Source organism: Rutilus rutilus (genome assembly GCF_951802725.1).
Source record: "Rutilus rutilus genome assembly, chromosome: 22".
Taxonomy (NCBI): Eukaryota; Metazoa; Chordata; class Actinopteri; order Cypriniformes; family Leuciscidae; genus Rutilus; species Rutilus rutilus.
Genome location: NC_140227.1, coordinates 25599402 through 25616385, shown reverse-complemented (window position 1 = coordinate 25616385; position 16984 = coordinate 25599402). Strand labels below are relative to the sequence as shown.

The following is a 16984-nucleotide window of genomic DNA, read 5'->3' as shown; positions in this document are numbered from 1 at the left end:
CCCATTAATTTAGGATGTTTCCTAGCAATGGAAATTATTAGAATGTATTCAGGACGAAGGGCAGTGAAAATATGATTGTTTTTAAAAAAGCTGTCTTGTGTCTCACTTTACCCCAGCTTAGGGGTAAACTGAGACAGACCAGAGAAATCAAGGGGGTAAAGTGAACCAGCTGGGGGTAAACTGATCCACTTACTTTTTCCACTCTGAAACTTCCATAACAACACATGTTGTAACAGTAAGAATCTTGACAGCTAGCTTGACAACCACACATTCCAGAACTAATGTCAGACTAGTAACAGAATCATGGGGATTGGTCAATTAAGCACATTTTTTGATGACCCACCGGTGCGCATCCAAGTGAAGGTGCAACGTCATTGGCGTGCTAAGGGTGAATGGCACACTGGAGGAAATTCCTCCTAAAAAAAAAGAACTATGTCCAAATTATTGTGATACATTTGGAAAACTCAATGCTGTCAGACCTCCCCTGGCCAGCCCAGGGAGAGTGGCCCGTCCTGAGCCAGATTCGGATTTGTCCGCCACTGCTGGAGCAAAGTCTGGAGCAAAGTCAGTCCTAAAACGGACCTTTGGGTCTTTGTGGAGGAGGGACAATGCTCCGCTCGGACAAGGAACATGGACCAGAGAACCGTGGTGGTCAGACCGGGTGGAGAAACAGCCTGACCCAGGCCAGAGAAAGTGCACTTTGTGCGGGCGAGACTTCCAGTAAATAGGGTCTGGTTTGGACACCCAGTCCCTCGGTGCCAGGGCGTGCACACCGGTGAATGTGCACCATCCTGGGTGAGCTAGGGGTGAAAGAAACACTGAAGGATATTCCTCCTCGTAAAAATGTCCAAAAATATCTTGTATTTGAAGAAGAGCTCCATGCTTGCGGACCTCCCGGGCCGGCCCCAGGGAGGGTGGGTCATCTCTGGTCAAAGTCAGATCCGTACACCTGCTGGCGCTCCTGCTGGAGCAATGACGGTCCAAACACGGATGCTCGGGGTGTTGTAGAGGAGGAAGACGACACTCTTATCGGACTAGGTAATGGAAAACAGGCGCCTTCGGGTTGCCTGGGGCCCAGAGGAGAGCACCCTCTCATTCGGGCCGTCAGGTTTTCTTCCTAGTGTATTGCCTTGGCATTATGGCTTTTCTACTATGTTTATGACATTAAAAATAAAACATATGTCATGTAATATTACATTAAAATATGTTTAAGACTAAACTTAACTTGTGCCTCATGTCTCACTTTACCCCACAGCATTTGTCTCACTTTACCCCACCGCCACATTTTAGAAAAAAACGATCTCTCTTAGCAATTCGGGCTTATCTTCAGCTAGCATCATCACATGGTTTTATATGTTGGTAGTTCTTCAACATGTATGATATAAGTTTTTATACCTGAATCAATTTGCTTTGGCACAACAGTTGATTAAGTTGACAGCAAGAAAATTTACTTTTACATGCAAAAAAAATATTTTTGTGAAAAAAACATGCTTCCCACTGCGCAATGTGACGTCGTAGTGACGTCATTTTCATGTAATTTTTGGACGGCCAAATTTGGTCCATTGAAGGGGTTGTTTTGTAACGCCAGGCGACGTCTTTTTTCGACGTCTTCCGCACGTCATTTTTCGACGTCTTCCGCACGTCATTTTTCGACGTCCATCCACAAAAGTTTGTTTACAATAAATCGCGCTCAGTGCTCTCAAACAAAACAGCGGCTTCTTACACACACACACACACACACACACACACACACACACACACACACACACACACACACACACACACACACACACACACACACACACACACACACACACACACACACACACACCTTGCTTTACCTGGGACTCGAGCTCGTGATCATCTGCTCCACGTGCCAACGCTCTACTCTTTGAGCTACAGAGAGAGAGACAATTTATGATTATCGCGTTTAGGCTAAAAATAGGTTCGGCGCTTGGATCACGAGCATCTTGCAGTACATTTAAAATATTTTAAATAAAATATTTTAAATATTTTAAAAATATATTACATTTTAAATATAGCGATTTGGAAACGTGGATGGAGCAGTGAATAGGTTCATTACACAGCAAAATGACACGACAAACTCGCGTTTTGGAAAAGAGCTCTTCATTTGTAAATTAAAAAAATTATAATAATCATGTAAATTTCCTGCACCTGTCATAGACGTCCAAAAAATTACCCAGTTCAGGTCCAATGTTGAACGTAAATATGACGTCCAAGTTGGGTCATGGTTGGACGTCCAAATAGTGGACCTAGTTTGGACGTCGAAAAAAAATCACCCAGTTCAAAGGTCCAATGTTGAACGTCAATATGACGTCCAAGTTGGGTCATGGTTGGACGTCCAAATAGTGGACCTAGTTTGGACGTCGAAAAAAATTACCCAGTTCAAAGGTCCAATGTTGAACGTCAATATGACGTCCAAGTTGGGTCATGGTTGGACGTCCAAATAGTGGACCTAGTTTGGACGTCGAAAAAAATTACCCAGTTCAAAGGTCCAATGTTGAACGTCTATATGACGTCCAAGTTGGGTCATGGTTGGACGTCCAAATAGTGGACCTAGTTTGGACGTCGAAAAAAATTACCCAGTTCAAAGGTCCAATGTTGAACGTCTATATGACGTCCAAGTTGGGTCATGGTTGGACGTCCAAATAGTGGACCTAGTTTGGACGTCGAATAGATGTCCAGAATTGGTCATGGACCGACGGACCCAATATAGACATGATCTGCACGTCTATCCGACGTCCAATGTTTAGTGGGTTACTACAGCACCATGAGGTCATTTTCTTCATGGCCAAGGTGAAATGAAAGGGGCTTGAAAACATAATGGTCAACTGACCAAAATTGTGTTCCGTTGCCTAGATATAGGGGGTGTCTCACATTACCCGATGTCTCACATTACCCCGTTCTCATGTCAGGTAGGCCGATGTGTGAGTTTTGGCCGATTTACTAATGTTTATGTAGAATTGCTACTTTTGAAGGAAGGTACTGTATTTTAGCCGCCATTAAGCACTTGTATGACAACAGACAAATGAAACTGATCTAATTAACGTTACCTAATTAACCATGACTTCCTGGTTGTATGTTGTGGATTTTTGGTTATAATCTATGCTATATCGTCGGACACTTTTTAGAAGTAATTAGGAATATTCTAAGTTAAGAGTATACATTTACAGTTATTAAAAAAAATATTATCTTTAAAAGCTAAGCAGTATGTGTGTACCTTCTTGTGAAAGAATTCTTAAAAAAGAATTAGACTGCAGCGCCATCTTGAGGACGATCTAGCTTAACTGCAGTTTCCGGTTGATGATGATGATGATGACAGTTCGCGCGAGACTCAAGAGTGATCGCGCGCGAACAGCACAACAGTTCTGAGGTAAACAAAAAAAAAAAGCTGCGTTTTTGCTTCGGGTCAGTCCTTTTAGACGTCGCTTGACATGTTAGAACTAACGGACTATCGACATTTCGAGAGAGAGTAAGAAATGAGTTCGATTTTTCATTCTAGTCTTCATTCAACTTGTAGAAAAACTTCACTAGACAATCAAGTAACGTTAAACCGAAACGCGAACAGAGTACAAATAACAATCTTTTATATTTTAAGTACATTGTTACTGTATGTACATACAGTACACAATGTAACGTTAGTAAGATTTTCCCAACAAAGTATTGGGGCATTACATTAGTCAATCAAATGAGCTAACGTACTTTTATGTTGTTTGGATTTGTAGTCAGCCAAAACTTTGGTCAGTGAGGTAGAAATCACCCTAATCAGTCATAAACTATAAGTTACCTATAAAAGGTTGTATACTTAGTAGCTTGTATATTATGTCAAATGTGCTACTTTTATGTTGTTTGGATTTGCAGTCAGCAAAAACTTTGGTGACTAGTTAGGCATAAAGTCACTGATGACCATTCATGTTTTCAGGGCATGTTACAACAACCTCACTAACTTTCCTCAAAGACAAGAGTCAGGATCCTACAGTGAGGTAGAAATCACCCTAATCAGTCAGAAACTATTACCTGGAAGAGGTTTTATGAGTTATGTAATGTTTTATGTTAGTAACGTTATATGTTGTTGTTTGTTAAATTGTTATTTGATTTTACTTTATCACAGGTGAATATCTTAGTTCTCAGTGAGGTCACTACCAAATCTGTCGCTATGAAACTGCGGCGCAAAACAGCCCCGAGAGGTCGACAGCAACAGCGAGAACATGAGAAGGTCTCCGAGAGCATCTCTGTGGTGTTGAGGGACTCCGACTCTAGCCAATCAGACAGTGTTGAAGAAATAAAGAAATCTGTCGGTATGAAACTGCGGCACAAAACAGCCCTGAGAGGTCGACAGCCACAGCGAGAACATGAGGTCTCTGAGAGCATCTCTGTGGTGTTGAGGGACTCTGACTCTAGCCAATCAAACAGTGTTGAAGAAATAAAGAAATCTGTCGGTATGAAGCTGCGGCACAAAACAGCCCTGAGAGGTCGACAGCAACAGCGAGAACATGAGGTCTCTGAGAGCATCTCTGTGGTGTTGAGGGACTCAGACTCTAGCCAATCAGACAGTGTTGAAGAAACAAAGAAATCCGTCGCTATGAAACTGCGGCGCAAAAAAGCCCCGAGAGGTCGACAGCAACAGCTAGAACATGAGAAGGTCTACGAGAGCATCTCTGTGGTGTTAAATGACACAGACTCTAGCCAATCAGACAGTATATGTAGAGCTGGTGCATCATGCCGATTGAGTAAAGAAGATGAGAGGCCGCTTTCCATTGTGAAACCACAATATGGAGCCGTTCAGAAGATCGCCCTGGCTCCAGGTGCAATGGCTGAGGACACTCTAAGAAAGCTAAGGTTGATGGCTAACACCTCTGACTCTGAGCCGAGGCCGAGAAGCTCTGCTGACTCTCGAGAAGAGTCTGTATTGGACGAATCCAGTACTGATCTCATGGTGGAATCGGGTCCCAGCTCGCCCTGTCATCCTGTTGATACCATAAGATGCAAAGAATGCGAGAGTCTTTTCGCCAAGATGAGAAGACAGCCGAACCCAAAAGAGAAAAGCAGAGATAGGAGTAAGCATTTCGGATGTGTTTAGATTAAAGGGATAATTCACCCAAAAATGTTTTTTTTTCCCATCATTTACTCACCATCAAGTTGTTCCAAACCTATATGAGTTTCTTCTGGGGATATTTTGAAGAATGTTGGTAATCACCCAATGACTTCCATAGCAGAAAAAAAAAAAAAAACTATGAAAGTCAATAGCCGCTTTCCGACCAAGTAGTTACAGGAACTTATTCTAAACAGTTCTATAAACTACTCTCCCCCAAACTCGGTTTTGCTGTTTGCGTTCGCGCTGGCCAAGTGGCCATAGGAACTGGTAGGAGGGGTAAGGGAGTGACGCAAGCACGGCAACCTTTATTTTGACGGCGCTGAGAACGCCAGAGCAAACAATGCTCGCATTCTCTGTGTTCATAAGTTAGCGATCTGTCTAACATGTTATTAGATATAATTGTTATAGAAAGTACACAGTATATGAAAAAAAAGTTATTAGCCTATGCCATGTGGTTGATATCCAGTGTTGCTAGCTGAGCAGAAATACATAATCATGTTTGACTTCCCCTCAAAGTTGCGTTGGATTTTCTCTTCAGCATAAAGGTTTAGAGGCCCATCTATCACTGTTTTCCATGTTTGTATCTAGTTTCTGGAGTAAATATATAGGCTATAATCTGTGTGTTTACATATAGCTGTTTTAAAAATGGCAGGTGCTGGTGTTTCACGTGCGTTCGGTCATCAGCGTACACAAACGTCACGGGTACTTCCAATAGTGCTGGTTTAGACCCTACTCTGAAGTAGGAGCTAAATTAGTTCCTCAAAATGGAGTTCCTAGAACTAAAGTCGTTCCTAGTCGGCGTGTTCGCACGGCAGGAACATACGGGTACTTTAGCCAATAGTTCTAGGAACTGTGAAAAGGTTCCTCCGGTCGGAAAGCGGCTATTGGCTACGGTCAACTGTCTGGTTACCAACATTCAGAAGAAAGAAACTCATACAGGTTTGGAACAACTTGAGGGTGAGTAAATGATGACAGAATTTTCATTTTTGGGTGAACAGTCACTTTAATGTGTAATATAAAGTGCCTGTTATCGTGTTACCAAAAATGTTTTTTCTTTGTGTATTAGATCCAGCGTCTTTATCTTGTGATGAGTGGATTCTGCTTAAGAAGTGGCAGCCTCAGAGACCCCGTCATCGGGAGAAGGGGTATGTTATGTTTTAAATGAACATCACACTGATATAAAAAATACTTTTTCCCCCCTAGAACAACGACTATGAGATTTTAACATCTAAAAGACTCAACAAGCAGACAGCGAAAGACTATTTTAATTACAAAGAGTGGTCAAGAAATGTCTCAAGTCATTCAGTATCTTAAAAGACAAGATTGTTAAAAGTTTCCCTTTGCAAAAAACAAACAAACAGAAGGCAAAGTCTAAAGACCAGAGGCCTGTTGCATGAAGCTATTTGAACAAACTCTGAGTTTCGGAGTAGGTTAAGAGCTGAAAAATCCATATAAATCCAACCTGGTTTAGATCAGGTTCAACAGGCTCACAACACTTGATATAAACATTCTCTACCAACTCAGTTTTAATCTAGGGTTTGCAATTAACTTTGAAGGCAAACAGCCAATCACACCAAACATGGAGAGTTTCAGTTTGATTTTCTTCTTGCGAGAGAGCCGGCACAATTCACTTCTCTGCAGAAGAATAAGAGATCATGAAAAAATATCATGAAATTAAATTAATTTAACTATATCAATGCAAGTGTATCAAACAAATAGGCCTTATAGTTTCACAAAAGAATACATGTAAGCTTAATCTGTTTAAAAGCTTATATTTTAAAGCTTGCATTTATACATATTTATATTAATTTAAAAGCTAAGTTTAATATTAATTGTAAATTATTGTAATAAGTATATGCATATATGAATGATACATAATTACAATTCATATAATATAAATAAAATAATTAATTGGCAGAAAAAGATCTAAATGAAATTATTTTACTCTAAACTGCTTTAATTTGGAGCAGACACAGGGGGAGTGGCTTTATTGCATAGATACATGCCACAGCTTTACTCGCAGCTGATTGGTCCAGTTTTGGTCTGCGATCTCAAACCCAGAATAAAACAGAGCAGGTTAACCGTGTAGCGTAATTTACCGTGCCGATGAAGCCTGCTAATAACCAGTCCACCTTCTTGAGCCCGAAAAAACTGAGTTTGCTCAAACTAATCGCAAACTTACCTGGGTAGCTACTGAAACCGGCTTCACGCAACAGGCCACATGTGCTCCCAGCAGGCCACAGTCCAGTAAAGCTTCTCCTGTTCTGCAGATGGTGCACATCTCAAGAAAACAAAGACTAACACAATTAACTTTAAAATAAGGCAAAAAAAAAATGGCTCCTACATACTGCATAGACTGCCAGGTTTTACTAAAAGGCCACCTTGCAAGTGGTGAATTATCCCTTTAATAATCCCGTTACTTAGGTTTAATGTGAATTGTGTGAATGTTGATCTTCAGATTATTGTGGAAAAGCCTGAGTCACATCAGGAAGCTGTCAGCACAAGGCTCAGATTCTACAGTCTTCAACAGAACTCAAGTGAACTGCTCCAGACCTCATGTGTTTCAGCGGAGGTGAGTCAATATGAGTCATTTATTATCAGAATCACTGAAACTCAAACTGCCCCTGATCTTGAGCTGAGATCTCATTGTGTTCCACCTCATGTTGGGCTTGCAAACTATTTCCCATTTATTATGGGTTTTTCTAACCCAGCCCACTTATTGTAATATAATATTTATAATATGTGACCCTGGATCACAAAACCAGTCACAAGTAGCACGGGTATATTTGTGGCAAAAGCCAACAATACATTGTATGGGTCAAAATTATAGTTTTTTTTTTTTTTTTTATGCGTAAAAATCGTAAAGATCATGTTCCATGAAGATATTTTGTATAAAAGATTTATTTTTGTGAGTGAATGCAGCACAGTCGCACACATAAATGAACAACTTTAAAGGCGATTTTCTCAATGTTACGATTTTTTTGCACCCTCAGATTCCAGATTATTAAATAATTGTATCTCGGCCAAATATTGTCCTATCCTAACAAACCATACATCAATGGAAAGCTTATTTATTCAAAAATATATATAAAAAAAATTGACCCATGTGACTGGCTTTGTGGTCCAATATGATTTTTGATTATTTTTAGTAGTATTATTTAGAATTTTCCAATTAAATTAAATTTATTTTTTGAATAAATTAATACAGTATATACACTACCGTTCAAGAGTTAGGGGTAGGTACCTTTTTTTTTTAATGTCTTTTGAAAGAAGTCTTTTATGCTCACCAAGACTGCATTTATTTGTTACATTTATACAGGAAAAACAGTAATATTGTGAAATATATTAAAATAGAAACAAAAAAAATGTAAAATGAGATTTATTCCTGTAATGGCAAATCTCAAAGTCATTACTCCAGTCTTCAGTGTCTCATGATCAATCTGAAATCAATCTGATCAGCCAATGTGATAATCAAGTGAACATTAAAAGTGCACATAATGCAAACTCGATTCATCTCCCAACTTTTTATTCAAGTACAATGTAACTTACAATAGTAACATTCAAAGAAAGATGTAATTTCCCCAGTACAATTATTTCAGTGGTAAGTAAAGTCATTTTGTGTGCATATGTTCAGGAGTCTGCGTCGCTGCAAGTATCCGACCTGCGTTCAGACTGACCTGTCCATCACCAGAGCAAAGCCACGTCATCGTAAGAGGCCTCGAGCTGTGGTCTGGCCACCCGTTGGAGGGTGGAAATCTTCGGTGAAGAGAAAGACTTCCATAAATGACACATTATCTCACCAGCTTAATCCACTCGACATCAGTGTCAGCGTGACACAGGACGACAAACTGATTGTAGATGACCAGATCTCAAGATTAAACGCAGATCACAAGCAGAACTCAGATGCCCCCAGCAAACAGAGGAGGACTTTTGTCCAGGGCAAATCGAACAAGCAAGAAGCGTCTGATGGCGTAGACGGAACACGGCGGGTGCTGAAGTTTGATGACACGCCTGAAACTGTTGCTGTGGAAACCGCGGAACAAAGGAAAAGCCCTCGGCAGCAGCAGGAACGTGGAGAGATTCGTGAAGCCCAGAATGGTTTCCAGCATGAGCAGCAGAAAGAGTTGTTTGAGGATTCGGAAGGGTTCAGGACGCCCACGGATCTCTTCAGCGTGAAGCCCAAGATTAAACGGGGGAACCAGAAGAAAGTCTCTGCCTCTGGTGATACAAAACCCGCCGTACGGAAGCCAAACTTCAAGTCCATGTTAGCCACAATGGTGAAAAATCAGAACCAGATTATTAAAGAGTCCTGCAAATGAGTGTCTATGGGAGATTAGTTCTGGTAGTTGTTTTGTAAAATTGAACACTTGCATCGCTGCTATCAAGTTCAGTTTCTTCTGTTACTTGTTTAAATTATTAGATGTGATCTCTGAAAAAAAAAATCTGCTAATATTTATTTTATTGTTCCTTTATTTGTGTTCTAGCATTGGCATATGCATGAGTAAATAAATCTCGCGTTGACACATCTGTGCGTCTGATGTTAATTCCACAGTGCAGTCGCTGTAATAACCACAGAGCGGAGCTGTTTCCAAGCAAACTTGCTTTTTTTTTTTTTGGTGTCATTTTAGTTTCTTGAACCAGTTTAATTGTAATTGTTTAATTTGATGTTTTGACATCTAACATGTTTGTGCAAAAATGCAGGACATCCTATTTCTCTTTTTTTTTTTTTTTGTGAATCAACCAAAACGCAGTAGTTTTAAGTGTGTGTGTATATATATATATATATATATATATATCCATCCTTCAGACCCAGCAATTTAGTTTGTTTTCTGTATTGGATTCATTTGAATTGTTAATATATATATATATAATGGTAAATCTATGTAAATATAGATAGAAGGTATAGGCTTTGTCAAAGGTTAAATTATACAAATGTGTGTTTTCACTAGCAGTTATACCTCCTTAAATGTAAATTCCATTATAATATTTTTGTAATAGCTGTTGAATAAAACAAAACAGCACAAAAAGGTAATTTAACTGGTAATTTCCAATTTTGTGCATTTTTGGTGTTGTCTTTCATATATATTTTTTTATTATTGTAATTAACTTAGCCTATATAGTGTGACAACATGATTCAGTAGCACACTATGTGGAGGAAGGTAAACGTACGTTCATTTTTATTCTGGGTTAAATGTTTAATAACTTTATTATCAAAACTAAAGCCACCCTGAGAAATATTCACTGAAATTTAAACTACAGTCTCCCCAATATATATATATATATATATATATATAAAATCCTAATATAATTTTTTTTTGCAGTGCCATGATGAAAAATGAGCCGAAATGCTTCTGAATAGCACTTATCACAAAAATATAATCTCTGCCCACAAGGCAAGTCTTCTGCTGTTTTATGAACCAACAAAGTATTTCTTAACACTGACTTTACACTTAGTGGTTTTAAATGGGTTTACACACATAAAAAAAAGCTTGCAACTATGATGTGTGCCGTTATTGGTGCTGATGTTGAGGGGTTGGGCTCAGTGACTCCACTGTCACAACCCAAAAGCGCACTGATCCATCACACAACAGCAGTTTAGGAAGAGCGAGCGGGCAAGAATGCAGCAAACCCGGACTTTTACCCAGGGGACTGCTTAGAGAGCAGTTTTATTATTTGTTTTCCTTTTGGATGGACAATCACATCCGCGCATAATCGTGTTAGGATATGTGAGTGTTGCAGAGGAAAGGCATGCAGCCAGATGAGCAGAGCTAAGAGGATTTAAAGCTGCTGGACATAAGCCACGCTGAGTAAAGAAGAAGATTATATTGTTTTAATCAAATGCAAAAAAAGTTTTTATTGCGGGTCACTTTGAGTTTGGACTGTCGAGGAGCGATGCTTGTCTTTCATCCTCTTTTTATGCAATCTGTGAACGACACTGTAAGGATGCTCACCGCACAGAGATGTATGGGTCCAACTCTACAGTAGAAGGGTGAGTTATACTAAAACATGAATAATATTAATTGCTAACTTTATTTTTCTAATTACAAGCAAGAATAACCACAAGCATCTTCTCAAAAATAACTGCTTGTTCATTAATATTGCTCAGTTTAAATCTAATTTAAACAACGTTGTAATTCTATTAAACATGTTTTATCACCTCATTTTATTTGAGACTACATGGTGAGCTTGTAAGTTTTAGAATTTATTTTTCACACCACGAGATCTGCAAAAAAAGTTAAAAGTTGATAAAAATGGTTATACTTCAACAAGTAAACTTGACCAATGTGTGCTTTCTTTTATGCATTCATATTCATTTTAACCTGTTATTTGTTAATGACATGCTCAAATAATTACACCGTTACGTGATGTAGTGTAAAGTTTGACCATTTCTTGTTATCGGTTGTTTGTTCTCCACACAGATTTCCTCGTATCTTTAAGCATGATGTTTTTGTGTGTGTGTGTGTTTTTAGGCATACTGACTCAAGACCCTGCCACGAGTGGATCTGATCTTTATTAATCCAGATCTGGACTCATAAAATACATGAAGATGTGCCAGTGTTACTCTGCCCTGCTTATGCTCTGCTTACACATGGTATGAGTTTTATTTCAATTATTTTAATTAAAGCAAACATTTGCTTTGCCAAAGTTAATGAACCTTTTATTCTCTCAGGGTCTACTGGTGAGAGATGGAAAAAGACATTGTGTATTATTATCATTATTATTATTATCACTGCAACTTTTATCTCTATAACTATCAGTTGTTGAGCTATGTTTTTGAAATATTTTTGTTTTGAGAAATTAAAAATATATATATATATTTTTTATTTATTATTATTGTATAGTTTTATTGGAAATAGTCAAACAGTTTGGATAATCCAAATATGCCTTTAGAATATGCTGTGGCTGTTTGTCTAATTTCCTGTATAAAACTTCAAATAATCCAGTTTCCGCAGGGCCCTTTATCCATCCGTTTTATTTATTTCTCAAAGGAGAACAAAATGTGTGTGTCATTTTTTTTTTTTTTTTTTCAAAGATTAATTTGAATGCAATGAATTGACTTCACAAAGCCTATTCAGAGTTTAATTTAGAAACCGGTTTAAGCCAGTTTAAGATGAAATGACAACCTGTGTGATGGCTTAGCCTTAAGTCCTCTCTCAAGAGACTTCTCTTTCATTGCCATCACTAAGCCAGATTTGATCTTTATATTTATTTTCATCTTTGAACTGTAATAAAATGTATTTACTATTACTAAGTACAAATCTAACCTCTAATTCTAATTTTAAGTCTAATTAAAAAAAAATAATAATAATTTTTATATATATATTTAAATGAGGTTTTTTTTTCCACAGAGATTTATGATAAATTAACCAGTTAATTATTTTTTTTTTTAACACCTTCCATCTCTTGTCTTTCCTTTTCCTTTCCTTTTTGTTGTTTTGTTGATCATGAATTTGCACTCTATTGACGTAGACAAACGGAGATTTTTTTTCATGCACAGAAGGTATTTCTCATTCACCATCATGGGTTTGAATTTTGAGGTGTATAGAACAGATTATCTGTGTATCCTAAATATCTTCCCGCTTTGGTTCTTTATCTCTGAACATGAAAGGGAAATGCTGGAGAAAGCTGAATATATACTTGGGGAGATAAACAGCCTTTTGGGCCATATATACACTTTCATTCTATCAAATTATGCTTTTGAAAGTATGTGTGAGAGAGTCTTTTGAGCTTTTGCTGAAAGATAGAGCGATAGGAGAGAAGGAGATTACCTGATCTTCCTCCTTTGGTCTTTTCTGTGCAGTTTTCTGTTCATTCATATTTCACCGTACCCACAGTGCAAAAAAAAAAAAGAGTAAACACTGATTGGCTGTATTACTAATATGAAACTATAGACTAAAAGAGCTAGCAGGAGTCATGGGTGTTTTTTAAGAACCAGTTTTGCGGGGTGTGTGAGGGAGTTTATTATGTCAGTAGTAAACTCGCATTGCAGTGAACAGTTTCATTCTCTGAAGATGTTACATCCTGTTTGCATCATTTAAACAAGGCAGATGCAGCTTTCAGTTTCTCATCCTTTATGTACTGATGCATCTTTATGTACTAGCTGTAATTTTATTCATGTTATACTAGATATTCATGTATAGTTTTGCAGCCGAGGTGTGAATGTGGACATGCACATCAGTTTACGGTATTTTTAAGAACTCTTAAAATCTTAATAACCTAAAGTTCACTAAATCTAAATAGACATTTTTTTTTTTTTGCTTACATGCAACTTGAAATCAAAATTTCGTTCTTAATACACATTTCTGGTCTGGATATTTGAGGCACCCTAAAAAGCTTTTTTGATCCCCAATCCTCTTTTTGACATAATGGTCCGTTAAATATTAGGCATTATTTGGGGTTCCTCAGATTGATACACTGGCAGAACCCTCTGGAGAACCTCAAGTCACCCTTTCGAAAAGGGCAGTTTCCTTTAGGAACCTTCAAAATGGAAACCAGTTCCTGCAAGAACTCTAAACACTATCACTGGTACCTCCAGCAACCCCATCATAAGGGGAAATTCCTTCGAGTGCACACTAGGATATTTGAAGCACCTTCAAAAGGTTTCCTAGCAGTTCTCCAAAGGGTTCCACTAGCAAACTAAGAAAACCCAAATGGTGCCTGAAATGCCAGTTCATTCTCAATGGACAAAGACCCACAGAAATAGGTCACCTTATGGAAATAGAGTGGGTTGTATATATACTTTAAGATAAACCACTGGTTTGAATTGGAATCTTTATTTTTCTCAATATACGTGTCTGCAACCTTTATGGTTAACAGTCCTCTTCCTGGTTTTGTCTTTGAAGGTGACATGTGGCACGGAGCTCAGTCCTCTGGGTTGGGGAGAGAGTGATAAGGAGGAAAGTGTCTCTTCTTACGGCTCTCGTTCGGGGATTCTCAAATCCCTGCGGCTTTTCTCCCACACATCCCAATCTAACAGCCAGAGCCGTGAAGCTGCTCCGGACCCTGGGGCGCTGGATCTTTGGGCTTGGTTATCCAACCACACTGATACCGAAGGAGCCCTCTCGAGGGCCAAACGTCGTCCCTATGTGAAAACAGGCAAGTTTAAGAAAATGTTTGGTTGGGGCGACTTCCATTCAAACATCAAAACGGTCAAGCTCAACCTTCTCATTACTGGGAAGATTGTTGACCACGGCAACGGAACCTTCAGCGTATATTTCCGCCACAATTCCACCGGCTTGGGTAACGTGTCCGTCAGTCTGGTCCCGCCCTCCAAGGCTGTCGATTTTGAGATCACTCAACAGGAAACCATAGAGGTACCTAAAGACAATAAGGCCTTCAATTGTCGAGTGGAATACGAGAAGACGGACCGCAGCAAGAGGACGTCTGTTTGCAGCGACTTCCCGAACAGGGTGTGCCTCCAGGAGCAGACCCAAAGCCATGTTTCCTGGCTTTGCTCCAAGCCCTTCAAGGTCATCTGCATCTACATTGACTTCTTCAGTGCAGACTACAAGCTAGTACAGAAGGTCTGCCCAGACTACAACTACCACAGTGACACTCCCTATACCTCTGTTGGATAGCACAGCCTAGATTGGATGTTTTGAGGTAACTGAGGTGTCATCTAAGTATCACAGCCTCTCTAACCTGTAGTTTCCTTGTCCTGTTCCACAAAGAACCGGATAAATGGAAGCAAGGTCAGATGAGGGAACCACTCTTTCTATTCCACCTGACTTGTCCTTGATGACAGGAATAGTTCACCCAAAACAGAAATTGTTTATTTCTGCCATCATTTTCACAATTAATTTTTTCTGTTCCACAGAAGAAAGTCAGTTTAAGAACAAAATGAGGGTAAATTACGACACAATTTTCTTTTTTGGGTGAACTAACCCAAGCTTAACCCAGGCGTAAGACCTGATTTCCTGAGGGCTGATTTGTGTGCTTTACACTTAAGCTTGGACAAGACCAACACATCTACGGTTTCCACAGTGACCCCTAACCCTTTATCAGTGACTGTTGTGACGTCATAAGTGTGAAGTTTTAAAAGATACAAAAACGTCCCAATAAACACAAGCTGGGATTCAAGAACAAAACAAAAAATATAAAACATCTTGTGTTGCCATTTGTGATGCCCTCCTTTTCATGCCAACATGTTTTTGTGCTCACAGAAAGTCAATAACTAAGATTAATGTTGAAGCCATGTATCCTCAGTTGTTTTGTATTTTGTTTCATTATTAAAGAAAAGACGAGATTTGAGTTTCCAGAACTCTCCCTTGTGTATTTTCCTTATTGACTCTAAGGGCCTCATTTATAAAACGTGCGTACGCACAGATTTGAGCAAAGTCTGCGTACGCTAAAATCCAAGGCAACGTTCATATTTATAAAAACGGTCTTTAATGTGGAAAAGTGCTTAGCGCCACGTCTGGGTCTAAGCAGAGGGTTAGGGTTAGGGTTAGGGTAAAAAGTGCGTACTTTTCCTTGTGGCAGAAAGGTAAAGTACTGCAGGTATTTTGAAATCTAACGCAAATTTTACTGCTCGCCATTCTCAAATCTCAAGTAAATAATTTGGACGTTGACTGGCGCTCATATTTTTATGTTAATGACATTAATTAGGCTCTGCGAATGATAAATTTCACATCTGGAAGAGAGGCGTACGCACATTTTTTGTGCATATATAAAATTTCTGAACCTGATGAAGCCCCAAGACTGTCGGCAGATATTCGGTTGGACAGAAATCCTTGCACAGATGCTGTGAACAAAGAAAAATTTGGGTGTCAAACAAAGCATTGGAAGTCAAATCTGTACTACATTTTCTACAAAATCTTTTTAAAAGCCTTAGCGTCCCTTCCTGTGCTACCAACTCAGTACGGAACAGCTACTTCGACAGTGTAATGTCTTTAAATTCTGCCATTAAAAAAAAAAAAAAAGATGACTTTCACATCAGCAGAAAAACATTTCATTGGCAAAGGTCTGATCATATATGCAGACTCTGATCTGAAAAAAAAAATATACGCAATGTCAGTGTGAGTTTTTGTAATCGCATGGCCTGATGAACAGGGCCTTTCAGGATTTGAGGGACGCTGGCTTTGATCTCAGCTTAAGTTGTCTCCAGATGTTTCAAGACTAAAAGAAGGGAAGAGTTCATTCAAATGACTTTTGAAGCCACAGACCAAAGAGAATATGGACTGTTTACAACATGCTAAAGAAAATACAGCTCTATAGTGTTTGATAGGTGGGTTTCAAAGTGACTGATTTTCTCTAATCTATAATTATTTACAAATACTACAATTGGAACAAACTCCTAAAATAATTGATCATTTTTAAAATATGATAATCTGACGTATTACAGCTTAGTCCTCCATTTGCATTGTATCTCATTCGACTCAATTCTAATGAAAAAAAACCAAACAATTTTTTAAAAGAGCCTGAGGTTTTACATGGTTAACAAATCATGTGATTGACTGGTAAAAAGAGCCAATAAAAAAAAAACATGCAAATAAAATTCAAAGTATAAATAAATTAAAGAGTGAAGAATATCTAAAGTTATCTGAGAGATATATTTGAAATGTCTTTCACATTCAAAAATTTTCCAAGAAAAAAAAAAAGAAAATCTCAACATTTTGCTGAACAATGTATTAAAAATGAATTATTAAAAAGCACAATTAAAATTTTAAAGTCAACATCATGATTACTTTGTTATTTGGCATTTCTTTTATTATGGGTAATGAAAACAGATCTCTACTTGACCGGTTGATAAAATATTATGAATAAGGAGCAGGAGAGGAAAATTATTTAAAATTAGACCATGGACATGAATTGAGAAATTAGCTCAATTCAGAATTAATGTTGACTTTAAAAACTGTGCTTTGTAAA

The 16984-nt window shown here is 38.4% G+C and overlaps 2 protein-coding genes across 5 annotated transcripts; both read left to right on the top strand.

Moving 5' to 3' along the window:
• The first annotated feature begins 3285 nt into the window (after positions 1–3285).
• On the top strand, positions 3286–9641 carry LOC311281882 (uncharacterized protein). 4 transcript variants are annotated; one of them, XM_084395227.1, is made up of 6 exons: positions 3291–3394; positions 3944–4004; positions 4133–5078; positions 6183–6261; positions 7575–7688; positions 8751–9641. In XM_084395227.1, the coding sequence occupies exons 3-6, from the start codon at positions 4178–4180 to the stop codon at positions 9433–9435; spliced, it is 1779 nt and encodes a 592-aa protein (XP_084251353.1). In that variant the 5' UTR covers positions 3291–3394; positions 3944–4004; positions 4133–4177; the 3' UTR covers positions 9436–9641. The 4 variants fall into 4 exon arrangements, with proteins under 4 accessions (XP_084251352.1, XP_084251353.1, XP_084251351.1 ...); XM_084395224.1 differs by having other exon boundaries at positions 3386–3493; XM_084395226.1 differs by lacking the exon at positions 3944–4004 and having other exon boundaries at positions 3286–3394.
• A 1057-nt stretch (positions 9642–10698) lies between these two features.
• Positions 10699–15374, top strand: nxph2b (neurexophilin 2b). Its single transcript, XM_084394992.1, has 3 exons — positions 10699–11105; positions 11587–11708; positions 13960–15374. The coding sequence occupies exons 2-3, from the start codon at positions 11658–11660 to the stop codon at positions 14692–14694; spliced, it is 786 nt and encodes a 261-aa protein (XP_084251118.1). The 5' UTR covers positions 10699–11105; positions 11587–11657; the 3' UTR covers positions 14695–15374.
• The last annotated feature ends 1610 nt before the right edge of the window (positions 15375–16984 follow it).

Excerpts from the sequence above, each read along its gene's own strand:
- LOC311281882 (XM_084395224.1), top strand. The coding sequence starts at position 3,456 with ATGTTAGAACTAACGGACTATCGACATTTCGAGAGAGA. Across the intron at positions 4,005-4,132 it reads AGTCAGGATCCTACAGTGAG|GTGAATATCTTAGTTCTCAG; the intron begins GTAGAAATCACC and ends ACTTTATCACAG. Across the intron at positions 7,689-8,750 it reads CCTCATGTGTTTCAGCGGAG|GAGTCTGCGTCGCTGCAAGT; the intron begins GTGAGTCAATAT and ends GCATATGTTCAG.
- nxph2b (XM_084394992.1), top strand. The coding sequence starts at position 11,658 with ATGAAGATGTGCCAGTGTTACTCTGCCCTGCTTATGCTCTGCTTACAC. Across the intron at positions 11,709-13,959 it reads TTATGCTCTGCTTACACATG|GTGACATGTGGCACGGAGCT; the intron begins GTATGAGTTTTA and ends TTGTCTTTGAAG.